Genomic DNA, 15,441 nt, shown 5'->3' with positions numbered 1-15,441 from the left:
TCTGAAAGTCCAACAATCCGTATCCATACAGTATTTCTAATGACGAATCCCGTACTGCTAATCTGGGAGGAGTAGTGCTGAGCAGATGGCAATGCATGGAAATTAACCATGTTTTACAGCTGTGGAACTAATGAAGTCATTTATTGTAGTCATGTTAATAAACTTGTTACGAAGAGTCATGGTGCACCAAAGTGATAAAACAATGATGACCCCAAGCAGAACGTCAACGTTCATTAATATTTAAAGTTGTGGGGAAGAGTAACGGATTTTAGCTTTCTAGTTATTTTCTATCTGTCCACGCGGGGACGCTGGTGTGCTGAATCTGTGCGCTGCTGAAATGCCCGGATGTTATTGTAGCTAGCTCTTTTAGCAAATCGGCTAGCCGCTGCGACGCCGCTGCCTTTTGCCGCTACGGTCTGTCGCATCGGGGACATTCGACCCTTTTGACTCCCCCGGCCAATATAAACTGTGTTTTAACTGTGGTAACTTAACATCGGTAATTTATCATGATAGAGGTTGACTGAACGACTCGTTAATTTTAGGTCTTATCGTTGATTTTCCAACCGATTTGGCGGGACTAGATCGGGTTAACAATACGACGAGCTAAAGGCTAAAGCAGCTAGCGTTGAGACACAGGCCAGTTTGTTTTTTCAGGTAGCTAATACTGCTAGCTTAGCAAGCTACCGCGGCTGTCATGGAAGACAAATCTTTTACTAAAGAACTAGACCAATGGATCGAACAGCTAAATGAGTGTAAGCAACTAACGGAAAACCAAGTCAGGACACTCTGCGAGAAGGTAAGTTGATTACAACAGTTGCCGTTTATTCTGACTCAGTCGGCCTCGAGTTCAGTGTGGCCTAGATTTCGATGGTGGCTCGGACTAATTTCTGGAATGAAGTCATGGCAAGGCGGCTATTTTCGCCCCGTTTTCGATCTGTCATCATGAGTTTTCCAGTGTCGGACTGCACTGTACCTGTTAAACAATTTTCAAAACATGATATTGTCTGCAAGTGTTGTGCCCATCCCAGCAAAAGTATGTTAATGTGGACTGCTATGAGCAACCGTCGTCTCAGGTCAGACGGGCCGAAAATCTGCATCTTTTACATCATGACCAGCAAATAGACTGAACCCCATTTTCTGCGAGTTTATTAACGGGGCTTCTTTTTGTGGACGGACTGGGACTTAACGTATGTTTGATTGAGGAGTTTTATGTTTTCGTGTCGAAAGTAACCGCCTGTTAATAAAATGTACGAGCCATGATTTGCACCGCGCCCTGTCTTTATCGATCATCCGTTTTATTGCATAAACCTGTCGAGCCTCTCAGCTTTCAGACGTCACTTCAGGTTTGTTGCACCATAAAAATAACTCGCTTGGTCGCTTTTGTGCCTCATCGACATTTAATGATCTAAACACATTTTATAACAATGGGCTTAAATCAAATCACCGAGAGGCTGCAGGCCTCACTGTGTGCAGGAGTAAAGGTGGTCTTATGTGAGTTGAATGAATGAATGAATTAAGGAAAAGATTCATAACTTTGGTTTGTTCAGTAAAACATCTAAATTATCACCTGATGATTATTTTATTCGTATGTGAACAGTCCGATGTTGGTAAATTGGGAAAAAGTCATTAACTTTAAACATTATGCATTTAGTCATCAACAGAGAAATGAGCAGATCCTCGCTGAAAGTGAAGCTTTCTGTCTTTTCTGTGTTTTCTGTGATTTTGAATTGAATATCTTTTGGGTTTTCGACAGTTGGTTTTACAAGAAAAAGTCGAGTCAATCATGAAGCCCAGAGTTGAATTTCACTTTCTCCATTGAAGTGTTTGTCTTCTAAAAAACAACTTTGAATGAGACCAAAGAAGCAACGAGCTGCAGAGTCCTCCTTCAGTAATGACGAAGAAAACTGAGTTTAAGTGTCTGAGCTCATACATGTAAACTCTTATTTTTTCATACGTGTGTGATCTCCACAACAAGTTCAGACAATAATACGAATTAGAATCAACTGTCGCTCATAGTTGAACATCAGAAATAATTAACCACAGTTTAGTGATTCTTCTCATTTTAATCGATAAATGCTCTGGTTTCTTTTTTTTGTAATCTTTGACTAAATCATTCCAAACACTACGGCGTCCTGTGAGTTCACGCAGCCTTGACACCTCAAAATAACCCATCAGTCTGTCATGAAGGCTAAACATGGATGTTTATGACATGAATTACTGTTTGTGTGTCCGTCTGAAGAGTTTTATTTAACCTTCTGTCTGCTCGTGTGATCACAAAGCACCTGACACGGTGGTTTAAAGAAAATGTCTTAAAAAGGTTGCTAATTAATAATCCGTATGTTTGTGTCTTCTCCAGGCCAAGGAGATCCTGACCAAGGAGTCCAACGTTCAGGAGGTGAGAATAACCAGACCCTGACCTACTGGTTTCCACAACATCGTGGCCATCAGATACTGGCCGATATGCAGATTTCAGGGTGGACAGATGATCAGTATACAGATGGAAGACAAATGTTTTCATCGATCGATAGGTTGATCAGCAGAATATGTGATTAGAAGAAAATGAATGAAAGCTGAGTTTGATAGTCACAAAAAAGGACAGCGGACTGGTGAAATCTTCAGCTGCTGGAAAGTTTCCAAACTGCGTCAGAAAGGGAACCAAAATACAAAGGTTGAAAGCTTTTTGTGCAATAAGTTGCGTTCATGTTTGGTCCAAATGAAAGCACAGAAGTGAAGATGAATTGTTCCTCATCGAGATTTCCACCTTTAGATAAGACGACTGATGCTTCAGCTGAAACCAGGCAGTATTTCTACAGTCCAGCATTGAATAGAAGTTCTCGTTTGACTAAACTTCTTTTGTTTATAACGGATGTCCTTATGATATTTCAAGAGAAGTTCAGATGTTATGTGGAAGCTGATGTTCAGTGTTGTTCCCTCTGGCGTGTTGGGAGCTGAATGTGACGGAGCTGCTGCAGTCGAGAACAGAATCACACCTTGTTTACACCACAAACGGAGTCTCAGCTGAGCTGCGGGCTCTCACACTCTTCCCTTTTTAAATGCCACAGAGTCTTTTTAGAAACAACAGCCTGCCAGCAAACATATAAAGCACCAGTAATGATGTTCTTCAGTAAACATTAAAGAACCAGTGGATGAATTTGAAAGTCAGCCTACAGTGTGCTACACTCCAGGGGGCAGCAGCAGTAAAAAGTCCACTGAAAGTGATGCATTTTCCACATACACCACACAGGCGTTTATGAGCTGAAAGAATGAATGATCTTTATTTACACTGGGCTCTTTACAGCAGAGCCATCTCTAAGAGGCAAACACACAGTAAAACAGGAAGTGTTGTCAAAGTAACAGGCCGACGTCATGTGAGGGATCGTCGGCTGCCTCAGCCTCAAGTAATCTGATAATGTCCTTTAGTGTGTTTTTTTTTTTTTTGTTTTTTTTTAATTTTACCATTCATCAGTTTTGCAAATTAATGTCTGAGGCCCCGAATTGTTAAAAAAAAATATGATGGAGCGTAACTTGTTTAAGTGTAACTGCAGAAATATACACTTTATCCATGGTTGACGTTTTTTGTTATCCTGAGCGTTTCTGTTTGTAGTAAATCAATACATTAAGCATCATTGTGTCGAGATAAACCTCAGTGATGGTATCAATAAATGAACTGTAATAATAAGGTCTTACAGTTCTTAAAACACCCACACATTGGTTCATCCGCACCCAGTTTCATTCCTACTGATGTCCATCTGAACAGAGATACTGTTGTCCTGCCGCTCAGCTTTAGTCAGAAGATGTTCAACATTGAAAACTGAAGAACTTTCCGGTTCCAGCTTCTCGTCAAAAGGAAATCTGTCATTTGATCAAAGTATTTGCACTGAGAAATCAAAGAAACAAAGAAACCGCTGTGTCAGCGTTACTGTTGGACTGCCGCTCATGTCGGTTTGGCTGAGGCGATCCAGTGACGTTGTTACCTGCGTCCTCAGGTGCGATGCCCGGTGACGGTGTGCGGCGATGTCCACGGTCAGTTCCACGACCTGATGGAGCTGTTTAAGATCGGAGGCAAGTCTCCCGACACCAACTACCTGTTCATGGGAGACTACGTCGACAGAGGCTACTACTCTGTGGAGACGGTCACGCTGCTCGTCACGTTAAAGGTAAACATGGTCACGCATGCTAACGCTCAGCTAGCAGACAGTAGTGCCAAATGAGATCAGCAAAAGAGAGAAACTTGTATTAAACTGTAGAACAGGTGCAATAATTTTTGCCGTCTTGACATTTTGTGAATTGACTTTGTTTATTAGGCGAATACACGTAGTGAACGTGACTTCTCCCTGCTGAAAATACAAGCTGCAACGATTAATCAATTGCTTTTATCGACTATTCAATGGATCGCCAACTGTTCGACTTGTTTAAAGAAGCTTCTTATTGTCTCATTCTTTACTCCTCTGTGATGGTAAAACTGAAAAGAAGACGTTTGAGGGTGACATCTTGGGCTCCGATCGACATTTTTCACCTTTTTTCTGACATTTTGTTCAACAAATAAGTAATTAATCAATTAAAAAATAATTGGCACGTTAATCAGCAATGAAAATTATTAGTAGTTGCAGCCAAAATCAAGGTTAGAAAACTGTAAACTTCAGTTACATCAATGAATAAGCCATCCGACCAAAGGTAGCTCATTAGGTTGATAAAATGATATTAAATACCAGTGATGATGATCAGAGTGTTCCGGCTGCAGAGTGTGAGTGTGCTCCAAACCAAGACCCGGCTCAGTGCTGGTTGAAGCCGGTCTGATGTGGTTTCCGCTCTGTTTCAGTGAGGCGTGCATGAAGCGCCGGCTCTGTCCAGCAAATAAACGAAACGCCACAAACAGCAACAGCACTTTCAGCGCTTCACACGGATACACTCACTGAACTGTGTCTCTGCCAACATCACAACAGCTGTGAAAACATCACTTTAAATTTCCCTCTGTATCACCTGCTGCTGTTTGGTCATCAGCTGATAACCATGCTGCCCCGCCCTCAGTACTGTGGAACATGACGACAGCTGAAAGGAGCTCAGCCGATGACCACCCGAAACAAAATCTAATTAATGTCACTTCATGTTTCCCTCATGAGTTACCTGATCTCCTCAATCTCCTGTTAAACATCTGACAGGTCGGTAATGAACTGTCAGATATCGTCTACAGGGGCTGTGTAGTGAATGCGTCATGATAGCTGCCCTCATGCACCGACGCAGAGAAAGATGGCACAGAAACTGACCTAAAAACACTGATCTGACTCCCTTTAAAATCCGATTTGAGCCACAGTTACTTTAACGTAGCATCAACTGTTAGACAGCCTTAAAATAAACTCTTATCTGCTCTGTCAGACACGTGAGACTGATGGAAACGTGGCTGAAGGGTCTCCTGAATGCACCGGCTGTGTTCTCCACAACAAGGCAGAAACACATTGAATAAAGAACAAGATAAAAAGGTGAAAACACCTGCAGGCAGTTTGAGGCGCTCGGTCAGTTTATGTGGACACAGTGCAGTCTGTGGCTGCCTTGGCTCTGCGAGGCCACAGCGCTGCTGACATTTTACTGTTATCATGACAAATCTGATAAGCAGGACACTGAACCTGTTGATCTGGCCTCCTCAGTGCACCTAAAAATAACCTCCAGTTACTCTCAACTTGATTTGCTCAAACAAAAGTGAACAAACATAAACGTCTCATCAGCTTCAGAGTTGGTTCCTCTGAGCAGAGACTGAGTCCACGTCAGCACGTTCAGTGTGTGTGTGGTGACAGCTCACTGTGGAGTTTCACTGTATCATGAACACGTGTGTCACAACATGACTTAGTGATGAGCAGACAGCGACTGAAGGAGCAGACGTTTGGTGTCGACGTCCATACTTTACAGTTTTTGATGGTACAGACGCACATTTGATGAATCATTAGTGTAAATATTTGTTGGTTGCAGACCTAATTATGAACTGATTAGATGCCGAGTTGAGACTTTTTCTGACTCTGGAAAAGGTCAGTGTACAGATTATCATCATCTCTGAGGATGTTTGTGCCATTTCACAACAATATCGGTAGAATTTCAGATGTTCTAAAAATGGCGGTGATGGCAGTATTCTGACCCGTTGGCGTAATGACATCATACGTTCATGCACAGCAACATTAAGTGTGGCTGAGAGTCTGCTACCAGCTCCACGGTGAAGGAGTTCGTACCAACAAGAGAAACGACTGAAGTCGTGTCGAAGTGTTTTGGTCCAAAAGATCAGATTTCCAACAAACCACAGGAACATGTTTGAAATGTAAGACAGACTTTCACAGCAAAAACAAGAAACACAACAGCTTTCTTTCATCACACCGCGGTGAGTGTGAGGTCAGCCAAAAAACGCTGATCTGTTAATCATCAGGAGAAGAATCAGATGAGTGGATGATGACGCCAGACCAGCAGCATCAGGTCCTCTGCAGACTATTCTGTCAATTGAGTCAATAAACATGTTGGACAGCGATTAGAAATGTCCAGCAGACTTTCCTTAAGCCAAGGTCAAGCCTCCAGATGTCCAAAACGTCAATCACATGAGACAAAGCGACAAACCTTCACATATGAGACGCTGATTTTTTGAGTCATTTCTAATTTTTGGACGGTCGGTGAGTCTTTCGATCCGTCCGCTCTGAGTGAGGTCGTTGATCGCAGCTCTTTCATTGTTTCTGTTGTTCTGTCGCTCAGGTTCGTTTCCAGGAGCGAATCACCATCCTGCGAGGGAACCACGAGTCGCGGCAGATCACGCAGGTCTACGGCTTCTACGACGAGTGCCTGAGGAAGTACGGCAACGCCAACGTCTGGAAGTACTTCACAGACCTGTTCGACTACCTGCCTCTCACCGCGCTGGTTGACGGACAGGTAGGACGGTTGGCCGGGGAGGCCGAGTCCACCAGCGCTGAAACGATTTTCACGTAGCGGTGAACCGTTACCGTCTTTGTGCTGTGATGTCCTTCCTGCCTGGATGCTGACTTTTATTTATTTCTGTCTTTTGCTGGTCGTGTTAAAATCTTTTTCCTTTTAGATCTTCTGTCTCCACGGAGGTTTGTCTCCCTCCATAGACACTCTGGATCACATACGAGCTCTGGACCGCCTGCAAGAAGTCCCACATGAGGTGTGTGCGCGCACACACACACGCACACACACACACACACACACACACACACACACACGCACACACACCTGAACGCTGAGACACAGGATGTCCATTCAAAGTTCTGATTTCTACAGTCTGAGGCAGCTCAAAGCCCATTGGTTCCTACAGAAGACGTTTTAAAACAATTCAAAAATATATAGTTTGATTTTTTTATTTATTTATTTTTACCCCCCCCCACCCCCCCCAGGGCCCGATGTGTGACCTGCTGTGGTCGGACCCTGATGATCGTGGTGGGTGGGGAATCTCCCCCCGAGGTGCCGGCTACACCTTTGGACAGGACATCTCTGAAACCTTCAACCACGCCAACGGCCTCACCCTGGTGTCCCGTGCCCATCAGCTGGTCATGGAGGTAACACACACACACACACACACACACACACAGACAAACCACCAACGTTACACAGGAGGAGTTAAACTTTAATCTTTCTGTCTTGTTTTTGTCACGTTGGCACTCGTCTTCACTCTCAGTGGACTGAAGGGTCCTAAAAATCCTCCTGTGTCTATGGCAACATAATATGATGAAGTCATCCGGGTGCAGCGCTGCTCCGTCCTCTTCACTCCCACAGAGTCTCTCCACCTGACACACTCTCACACTTTGTGTTCAAATGAGATTCAGTCAGCAGCTGCAGCTGAGATTTGAAACACGTTGGGGATTTCTGGAGTTAAACTGTGGTTGGACGAGCCTTCGAGAGTCGTTTTATACCCAGGTGTCAGTCGACGAGTTGCCCTTCAGTGGCTTTGACTCGTTGATGGGATGTTTCCAGCGTTGGTGTCCCTCTGCAGATGAAGGTCATTGAAATTCTTTGAAACATTCACCGCTCTAACCACATGTATGTTATTGTACCTTCAGGGCTACAACTGGGGCCATGATAAGAATGTGGTGACTATCTTTAGTGCTCCAAACTACTGCTACCGCTGTGGAAACCAGGCAGCCATCATGGAACTGGACGACACTCTGAAATACTCTTTGTAAGTATGAAGACATTAAAGAAGTGAGATGTGCAGAGTGTATGAAATGTCTCTATCAGCTGTGACCTCGTGCACCACAAACTAGTTCCCAAACTTAAGATAGATTTTGTTAGTCGGCTGTTCTGCCTCAGCCTGGCGTGAGGCGCTCAGCACCTGAGGCGCATCTGCACTGAACCTTGACCGATACTGTCATCTGTGTTATCTTAATCTGATATAATCCACACTCGAAACTGTATGAATACAGCTGACAACACAGGAGGAGGATTGAAAGTTCAGATTCATTTACTTCATTACTGTAGTTTGTTGTGTCGTGGAAGCTTCGAATGATGACCAAGGCGCGTCTTCATCAAGCAGAACATTTTACTGTCCACATGCTGCAGTTTAGGAGAAGGTTGAAGAAAGTCCAAACAAAACAGGCCGTTACAGCTGGCGACCCGCGTTCATAACATCATTATGCTAGCGTCAAACATTCACCAGGTTACTTCCTGTATTTCAAAATAAAGCATCTTCTGTTGGCTATGCTCAAATTACTATCAATAAGTCACAGATCTACATGCATTTGCCCTAAATAATGTAAAAAGTGTATAATACTTCTTTTAACTGCTTTTAACCTAAACAACATAAATCATGTAATTTAATTATCGTGAACTTCAATTCAAATAAACAATGATAATTCACATAGTCACAGTGACTTCCTCTTACACCAGGCATCTCCAAACTATTCCACAAAGGGCCGAGTGGCTGAAGGTTTTCTTTCCAACCAAGCAGCAGCACACCAGACTTGACTCATTTCATCAGCTGATCTCAGTCTTCAGAGAGCTGGTTGGTCAGACTTCATGCTCTTGATTGGTTGGAGAAAAACCTGCAGCCACACGGCCCTTTGTGGAATAGTTTGGAGATGCCTGTCTTACACGGTCATCTGTTAACGTTTGTGATGGTCGTTACGAGTCTACGTTTAAAAGGCGACGCCGTCCTGCTCCGAACACTCTACACATCAATGTTTGATTTTTTTCTGAAGTCCGTGTCAAAGTGATGTCATCGATAACGAACCCTTTGTGCTTCCTCAGCCTTCAGTTTGACCCCGCCCCCCGCCGCGGCGAGCCCCATGTGACCAGACGCACTCCTGACTACTTCCTGTGAATGTCCAAAGCATCCCTGTCAATCATCCACAAAGCTCCACCCCCCCCCCGCCCCACCCCCTCATTTTGGATGGAAGTATCTTAATGATGATAATACTGTACCACGGAGAATAGAAACAAACGATTGGCTGACCAACCGAGATTTTAACAAAGAGGAGCTTAAAGAGCGGCCCCCCCTCTACAGTCTTGTTTTCAATATGCTGTCATTAATGCTGTGCTTCTGGGAAAAACAACACGTACAAATATGATCTGTTTTCTTATTTTTTTTGTTTATTACATGTTTGAAAACGAGATAATAAAACTACCAACGTGGACCAAATGTGCCATATTCTGATCCTTTTACAACATGTACAACGCGCAGTCTTTCTTTCTTTTTTTCTTTCTTTCTTTCCTTCTTTCTTTTGTTTTCCTGTTTCTTTTTGTTTTTTAGACCAGCACTATAACCCTACCTACCTGACGTCACCGCCACACCACACATCTCATGGCATATGTGCTTTTTTCTGTTGCAAGATAATTTTGAAAAAGAAGAAAAAAAAAAGAAAAAGTTTGCTTCAAGTAGTACAGCTGTCAGTTTTAGCTGTCCAGGCTGCAGCCGGTGGTCATCTCAGCAAGTATATTACTGTAATTTGAATAAAGACAACAGACGTATGAAATAAAAATGTCCTATTGACAAACTAGTGGGCGGCGTCAGTGTCATTTCTTTAGCTGGAGTTACACTTGGCTCAGCCATTGTGGTGAAGAAACTTTATCCCTGCACCTTTTTAAAGAGCAGCTGAACATGGTTTGACTTGAAGAAGTTAGGATTTAACTTTGAAACTGAATCTTCTCAAAGCGACTTCACACTTTTCCCCGTAAACGTTCTCTTCAGCAGCAGGTTATATTTGGGTCCACAGGTTAGTTGTGAGGTTTTTGTATGTCTCTTTTGTAATTTGAAAACATGCATTCTATAAGAATTTAAACTAAAATGATAAGTGAACTATGGATGGGAGAAATAAGTCAAATACTGTCATATAATCCAGTTATGTGTAAAGGAAGTATTCCCAAGAGACAAGTCCAACGCGATGGAATGATAATGTTGTCTAAACTGTTGTCACACTGGACACTGGAGACAACCTACCAGGGAGTAAATGATTATGATTAAAATAAAAGTGCAAACACGTAACGTTTTAAATACGTCTTTAATCATTTAACCTCTTCGGGTAATTTTATAGTGAACAAACCGGCTAAACGTGACGTTCTATCAGTTATCGCGAGAGTTTCCGGGAAGCGCACAATAAACTCCATGTTAGTTTGCCAGTTGCCGTTTGTATTAACTCCTTGGTGGCAGATTTCACAGAGGACTACAAGCCGCGGACATAAAGGTTGGTATTGTATGTACTATTATGGGCTGTACATGTTGTATTAACTGCCTGCTGGACCTTTCTGCACACCCAGCGTCTCCTCGGCTTTTCCAACTAGCTTGTGTTTAGCTGACGACAGCTAGCCGGTAGCATAACAAGCTAAAAACATTAGCTACCGGTGAGGGGATTTTAGAAAGCGGGGGTCCCGAAAGTGTTCGGTTTGAAAAACAGATTCAGCGTTTTATATCTAAATTTAACGCTACGTTTGACCTGATTGTCTTGCAGTTATTGGAACGGGTTTCTGTTTTGTCTCGTATTCTCAGCTCTTTGATTCGACGCTAGCTGAGTTTGCTAATTGTTTATATTGATGCTGCATTCACGGGACTTTAGACTCAGACTGAGTGTCTGTGTATTTGCGGTAAATCTGCTCACAAACTAAACTAAAAACTCAATCAAGTCTTCAGGAAATGATTCTTTCAAAACTCACTGTTACGGCTTTGGCTCAAGGTGGCAGCATTTAATTTAATTTTTTGATCCTGTACGTTTTGGATTTTTGTGTGTCCTCGTTACAACCTCCGTTTGTTCAGTTTAGATTGGAAACCTAAACCCTAAAACTTAAACTATTTATCATTGCCCTCAAATCACAAGGCCCAGAATCAGTTTTTCCTGAAAGGTAAATCCCTAAAAACCTGAAATTCTGATCATAAAACATTTTCAAGGATTGTTCTGAACATCCGGACGCTTCATAATTAACAATCAGTTAGTTAAAGTTATCACTGCTACTGGTTGTCACTGTTTTAAAGTGGATCCCATTTTGATCAGATGTGATGACCGTAATCTGTGTCACCTCTTACATTCACACATTAGGAAGATAGTTTTGTCAGTTGGACCAGTTGGTCCGGTCAGCTGCACAACAGTTTTTACTGTGGGTAAGAAGTAGTTTGTGTGGTGCAACCTGTTTTAATATAATGAAGGGCGAATCTCTTCTTATTAAACACTTTGAAACGTTAAAATGAGGCCAAGTTTGAGAGCAGCTGGTGAAACTGGCTCTAGAGGCTCAGATATGTCACTCAAATGTAATGAGAGTGGTACAAACTGGGGCAAGACATTATTAATATCACTCTCAGATCCAGTTCAGTTCAGGATCCCTTCAGTCCGTCGTATCAGGTGTGTCTTTGCCATCATGTGATATGGCCACGACTTGATATTTTGACATGTTCAGGAGTTTCTTCCCCTCAGTTAAGTCATGTTGCAGGATGTGTGTATTGGACTCATATGTTCAGACTGCAGTCTTAAGAGTGATCTGGTCAGAACAGATGTGTTGTCACTGCTGTAAATGTGAGCTGTGGACTTAAGCTAATGTGCTGTAACTGTAAACATAATCAGTGTTCTACTTGAATTTCCACAGGCCTCCCTGGACTGAACTGTGTTGCTTCCTCCTGTTTTCCCATCATCCCTTGCATTGTCTGGCAGAGATGACATCATCATGAAGAGGAGGCGGGCGGTGCAGTCAGTCCTGTGATCTCTGTCTGTCTGTATGGAGGATGTGGTTCTGCACTATCGGCCTGGATCAGCCGCTGGGCTCAGCTGTCTGTTAGAGAGGACGGAGAAGCTTCTGGAGTCTTTCCCCTGTCAGACTCCTCCGGTCTTCAGCCCCTGGTTCCCCACTGCCACTGACTGCCACCTGCCCATCAGACCAGCCAAAGCAGCTCCAGTCATCACCTGCACGAGTTTACTCCTCTCTGAGAGCCGGCAGCACACCAACACAGCTCAGAACAAACTACAAAAAGCTGAAGTTGACGGTGTTGTTGCTGAAAGACCTCGTGAATCTCCACATGCACAGGCGACCGGACAGAAACCCACAGACGATGTCTGTGTCTCAGAAACCCCAAACCGTCTCTTCCCAACCTTATTCTTTAACAAAACGGAGATGGAGGTCATTAGACCGTCTCCTGAAAAACACAAAGACAAAGACGACTTCCCTGTCACAGACTCACCGGTCACACGGTCTTGGAGTGTCTTTACACGGACAAGAGGTCTCCTGCAGAGCTCCCAGTCACTGTCCAGACACTTCCATCACATGGTGTCTGTCCACAGGCTCCACCTCCGCCAGAGGGTCAAATGGGTGATCAGTCAACACAACTGTGGGACGTCCAGGGACATCGAACAGGTCGGTAGATTATTCATGGAACAGGACTGAGAGTCTACAGCCAAGCTAGCTGCTCTGTGAAGCTGTACTTGAGCTAAATGCTAACATGCTGTTATTACTCACATTCCTTTTTTCTTTTTGTCTTTTTTGGGAGTGTTTTGCCTTTATTTAACAGCCAATAGAAAGAGACGGCAAACATGGGGACAGAGAAGGTTATGACACGCAACAAGGTCCCATTTCCCGTAATCTGATGATAATGTGGGATATTCACTTAAACCGCTAGGCTACAGTCAGCATGCTAACATGCTGATGTAATGTTTAACATGTTCACCAGTAAGGTTTAGGATGTTAGCATGCTAACATTTACCAATTATTAGCAAACACAAAGTACAAGTGATGCTGGCACTTGATGAAAAGTTAGAGGATCACCAGTTATTCTAGTTCAGCCTAAGGGCAACGTGAATGTGAACCAAATTTCATTACAATCCATCCAACAGTTGAGGATTCGTCCTCTGAAGACCATGAATATCTCCAGAAAGAGATTCAGTCGGAAGTGCTGGACCGACAGACAGACGATACTGACCAGAAATCTGTCGATGCATCCATAATAAAAGTGTGGGAGTGCTGCCGTCGTGTATCGACCTGCACATTTACAGGTTTCTTGCTAAACGTCTTCAGCTCGTAGATCGTAAACTGTCCATGTGTGACGTGAATATCTGCTGGGTCCTGGAAGGACCTGGGCAGAGCCGATGGACACTCGGTGTTCACTCAGGTCAGAGGTCAGTTGGTGGGAAAGCTGCACTGCTGACACCACAGTCTGTGGTTTGTGTTCATGGTTTGATGTGGTGTGACTGCAGATCTTTATCTGTATCTTCATCCTTCACTTTGTTTTTCCGCTGCGTTCAGTATCTCAACACGGTGCGTCGACAGATTCGGGCTGAGCTCAGGTTAAGATCCATCCCAGTGTCGAGTTACAGGATGTTTTAGATGAGGTTCTGGAGCTGCAGCGATTAGCCAACTGACAGAAGATTAACCTGCATCTTAATGGTTTTAGTCACTTTTCAAGTAAACATGTCAAAAACTTCTCTGTTCAAGTGGAACAATGACAGTTAACTGAACATTTGTGGCTTTTGGACTCGTGGTTGACTAAAACAAGCAGCTTGAATAAATCGTGTTGAACTGTTTTTCACTGTTTCCTCACATTTGTACACGTCGATGCTACAAGACATAAAAAATATCAGTCTGCTTTATTTTAATTCATTTCATGAGTCATATTTTGTGTTGTTGGTGTCGTCCAACTTTTTTAAAACAAAATAATGAGAAAATATGTTTTTTATGCATAAATTACACATCTCGCAGTCTAATTTTCTGTCCTTCATCTTTAATGTCTGTTCATTCTCTTCCTCACCTCACCCCACCTGCTGGTTCTCCTCCTGCAGGTGTGGCAGGCCGTGAGCCGCTCCGTCAGGAGGTCCAGGTTGCCGACCTGTAACGCCAACATCCAGAGGGAGCGTGCGGAGATCTGGGTGTTCTGTGACGTTCTGTACTCTGAGCAGGTGGGACGTTCTCTGAAGGACGAGCTGCAGCTGTCGGGGAGGATCTGCCTGTCCGTCCACAGACTGGGAGACATCTTCAGCATGTAGAGGACCTGCAGAAGGACGAACTCAGGACGATCAGTCCAGAGGCACACACTCAGGTTTTTACACACATTTACAGGCACAGATGTTATGATCACACTGAGAAGACGCTGAATAAGCATATTTACACGTCTGGATCAAACTGTGGCTCGTCACAGCTGCAGTCTTAATTGTTGACTTATTTACTCGATATTTTAGTCTAATTTCCCATAAATTGATGTTTATATTTTTGCTCTGTAGAGGAAGAACCCTGATCCTACTTTTACTGGTACCTGATCATGATGAATATTCAGTTCAACGCTGGCTTCTGAAACCAGGATGTGGTGTTTACATGTGGACACATAACCAGGATTCTAGTGTGCAAGTGAGCACGCTCAGTGTGGAGACGCATCCATGTGTTTTTCACATGATCGAACATTTTAACTTCATCAGCAGCAGCTGAGCACATTCAGTATTTATTGGATCAAAGCTGGTAAAATCAGAGCGTACGTCTTCGGAATAACCGCAGTACTTTTTGTGGTTAACGTCATTTTTCTCACAACAATCCTCAAGTGCAGAACTCCATTGATATTTTATAAAAATCTACGTCATCGATGAACTGAACCCGGTGGGGTGGGGGTGGGGGTGGGGGGTAACAATTTGTATTTTTGTGCCAAATTCTAGTCGATTGTATATTTATGAATTTACGATTGTATTTTCCATATCACGTCAGTCAGCATGTGCTGTGAATAAAGCTTTCATATATTGTACATTAGCTCAGTGTCTGTAGTCCTTTGACGTCTGGATGGACCAACAGCCTGCACGTGATGTGCAGCTCGTTCTGGAAAAGCTGCAGCAGCAGTCACATGATGTCGGACTCACCCTGCTTTTTACTGACAGGAAGAAAAAACTGGCCCTCCATCTCACACACACACACACACACACACACACACACACACACACAGAGTCAAAGACTGTGCTGCCTGAATAAGACCTGAATAAATGAGGACAGCCTGAATACAGTACACCCCCCATC

At 43.5% G+C, this 15,441-nt stretch overlaps 2 protein-coding genes across 2 annotated transcripts; both read left to right on the top strand.

Annotated features, from left to right (window-relative positions):
- The first annotated feature begins 313 nt into the window (after positions 1-313).
- On the top strand, positions 314-9,978 carry LOC143320694 (serine/threonine-protein phosphatase 2A catalytic subunit beta isoform). Its single transcript, XM_076730549.1, has 8 exons — positions 314-796; positions 2,357-2,395; positions 3,987-4,157; positions 6,724-6,897; positions 7,061-7,150; positions 7,380-7,541; positions 8,043-8,161; positions 9,229-9,978. Exons 1-8 carry the CDS (start codon positions 695-697, stop codon positions 9,299-9,301), a joined length of 930 nt encoding a protein of 309 aa, XP_076586664.1. The 5' UTR covers positions 314-694; the 3' UTR covers positions 9,302-9,978.
- Positions 9,979-10,567: 589 nt separating this feature from the next.
- shld3 (shieldin complex subunit 3) lies at positions 10,568-15,179 on the top strand. Its single transcript, XM_076729931.1, has 3 exons — positions 10,568-10,661; positions 12,049-12,810; positions 14,229-15,179. The coding sequence occupies exons 2-3, from the start codon at positions 12,178-12,180 to the stop codon at positions 14,430-14,432; spliced, it is 837 nt and encodes a 278-aa protein (XP_076586046.1). The 5' UTR covers positions 10,568-10,661; positions 12,049-12,177; the 3' UTR covers positions 14,433-15,179.
- The last annotated feature ends 262 nt before the right edge of the window (positions 15,180-15,441 follow it).

This window comes from Chaetodon auriga, chromosome 5 (assembly GCF_051107435.1).
Source record: "Chaetodon auriga isolate fChaAug3 chromosome 5, fChaAug3.hap1, whole genome shotgun sequence".
NCBI classification, from domain to species: domain Eukaryota; kingdom Metazoa; phylum Chordata; class Actinopteri; order Chaetodontiformes; family Chaetodontidae; genus Chaetodon; species Chaetodon auriga.
This window is presented reverse-complemented; position numbering and strand designations above follow the sequence as displayed.

What these genes read in the sequence shown, in the direction of transcription:
- LOC143320694 (XM_076730549.1), top strand. Translation starts at nt 695, where the DNA reads ATGGAAGACAAATCTTTTACTAAAGAACTAGACCAATGGATCGAACAG. An exon ending in CGCTGCTCGTCACGTTAAAG is followed by an intron (nt 4,158 to 6,723) that starts GTAAACATGGTC and finishes TCTGTCGCTCAG; the next exon opens with GTTCGTTTCCAGGAGCGAAT. An exon ending in GACACTCTGAAATACTCTTT is followed by an intron (nt 8,162 to 9,228) that starts GTAAGTATGAAG and finishes GTGCTTCCTCAG; the next exon opens with CCTTCAGTTTGACCCCGCCC.
- shld3 (XM_076729931.1), top strand. Translation starts at nt 12,178, where the DNA reads ATGGAGGATGTGGTTCTGCACTATCGGCCTGGATCAGCCGCTGGGCTC. An exon ending in CGTCCAGGGACATCGAACAG is followed by an intron (nt 12,811 to 14,228) that starts GTCGGTAGATTA and finishes CTCCTCCTGCAG; the next exon opens with GTGTGGCAGGCCGTGAGCCG.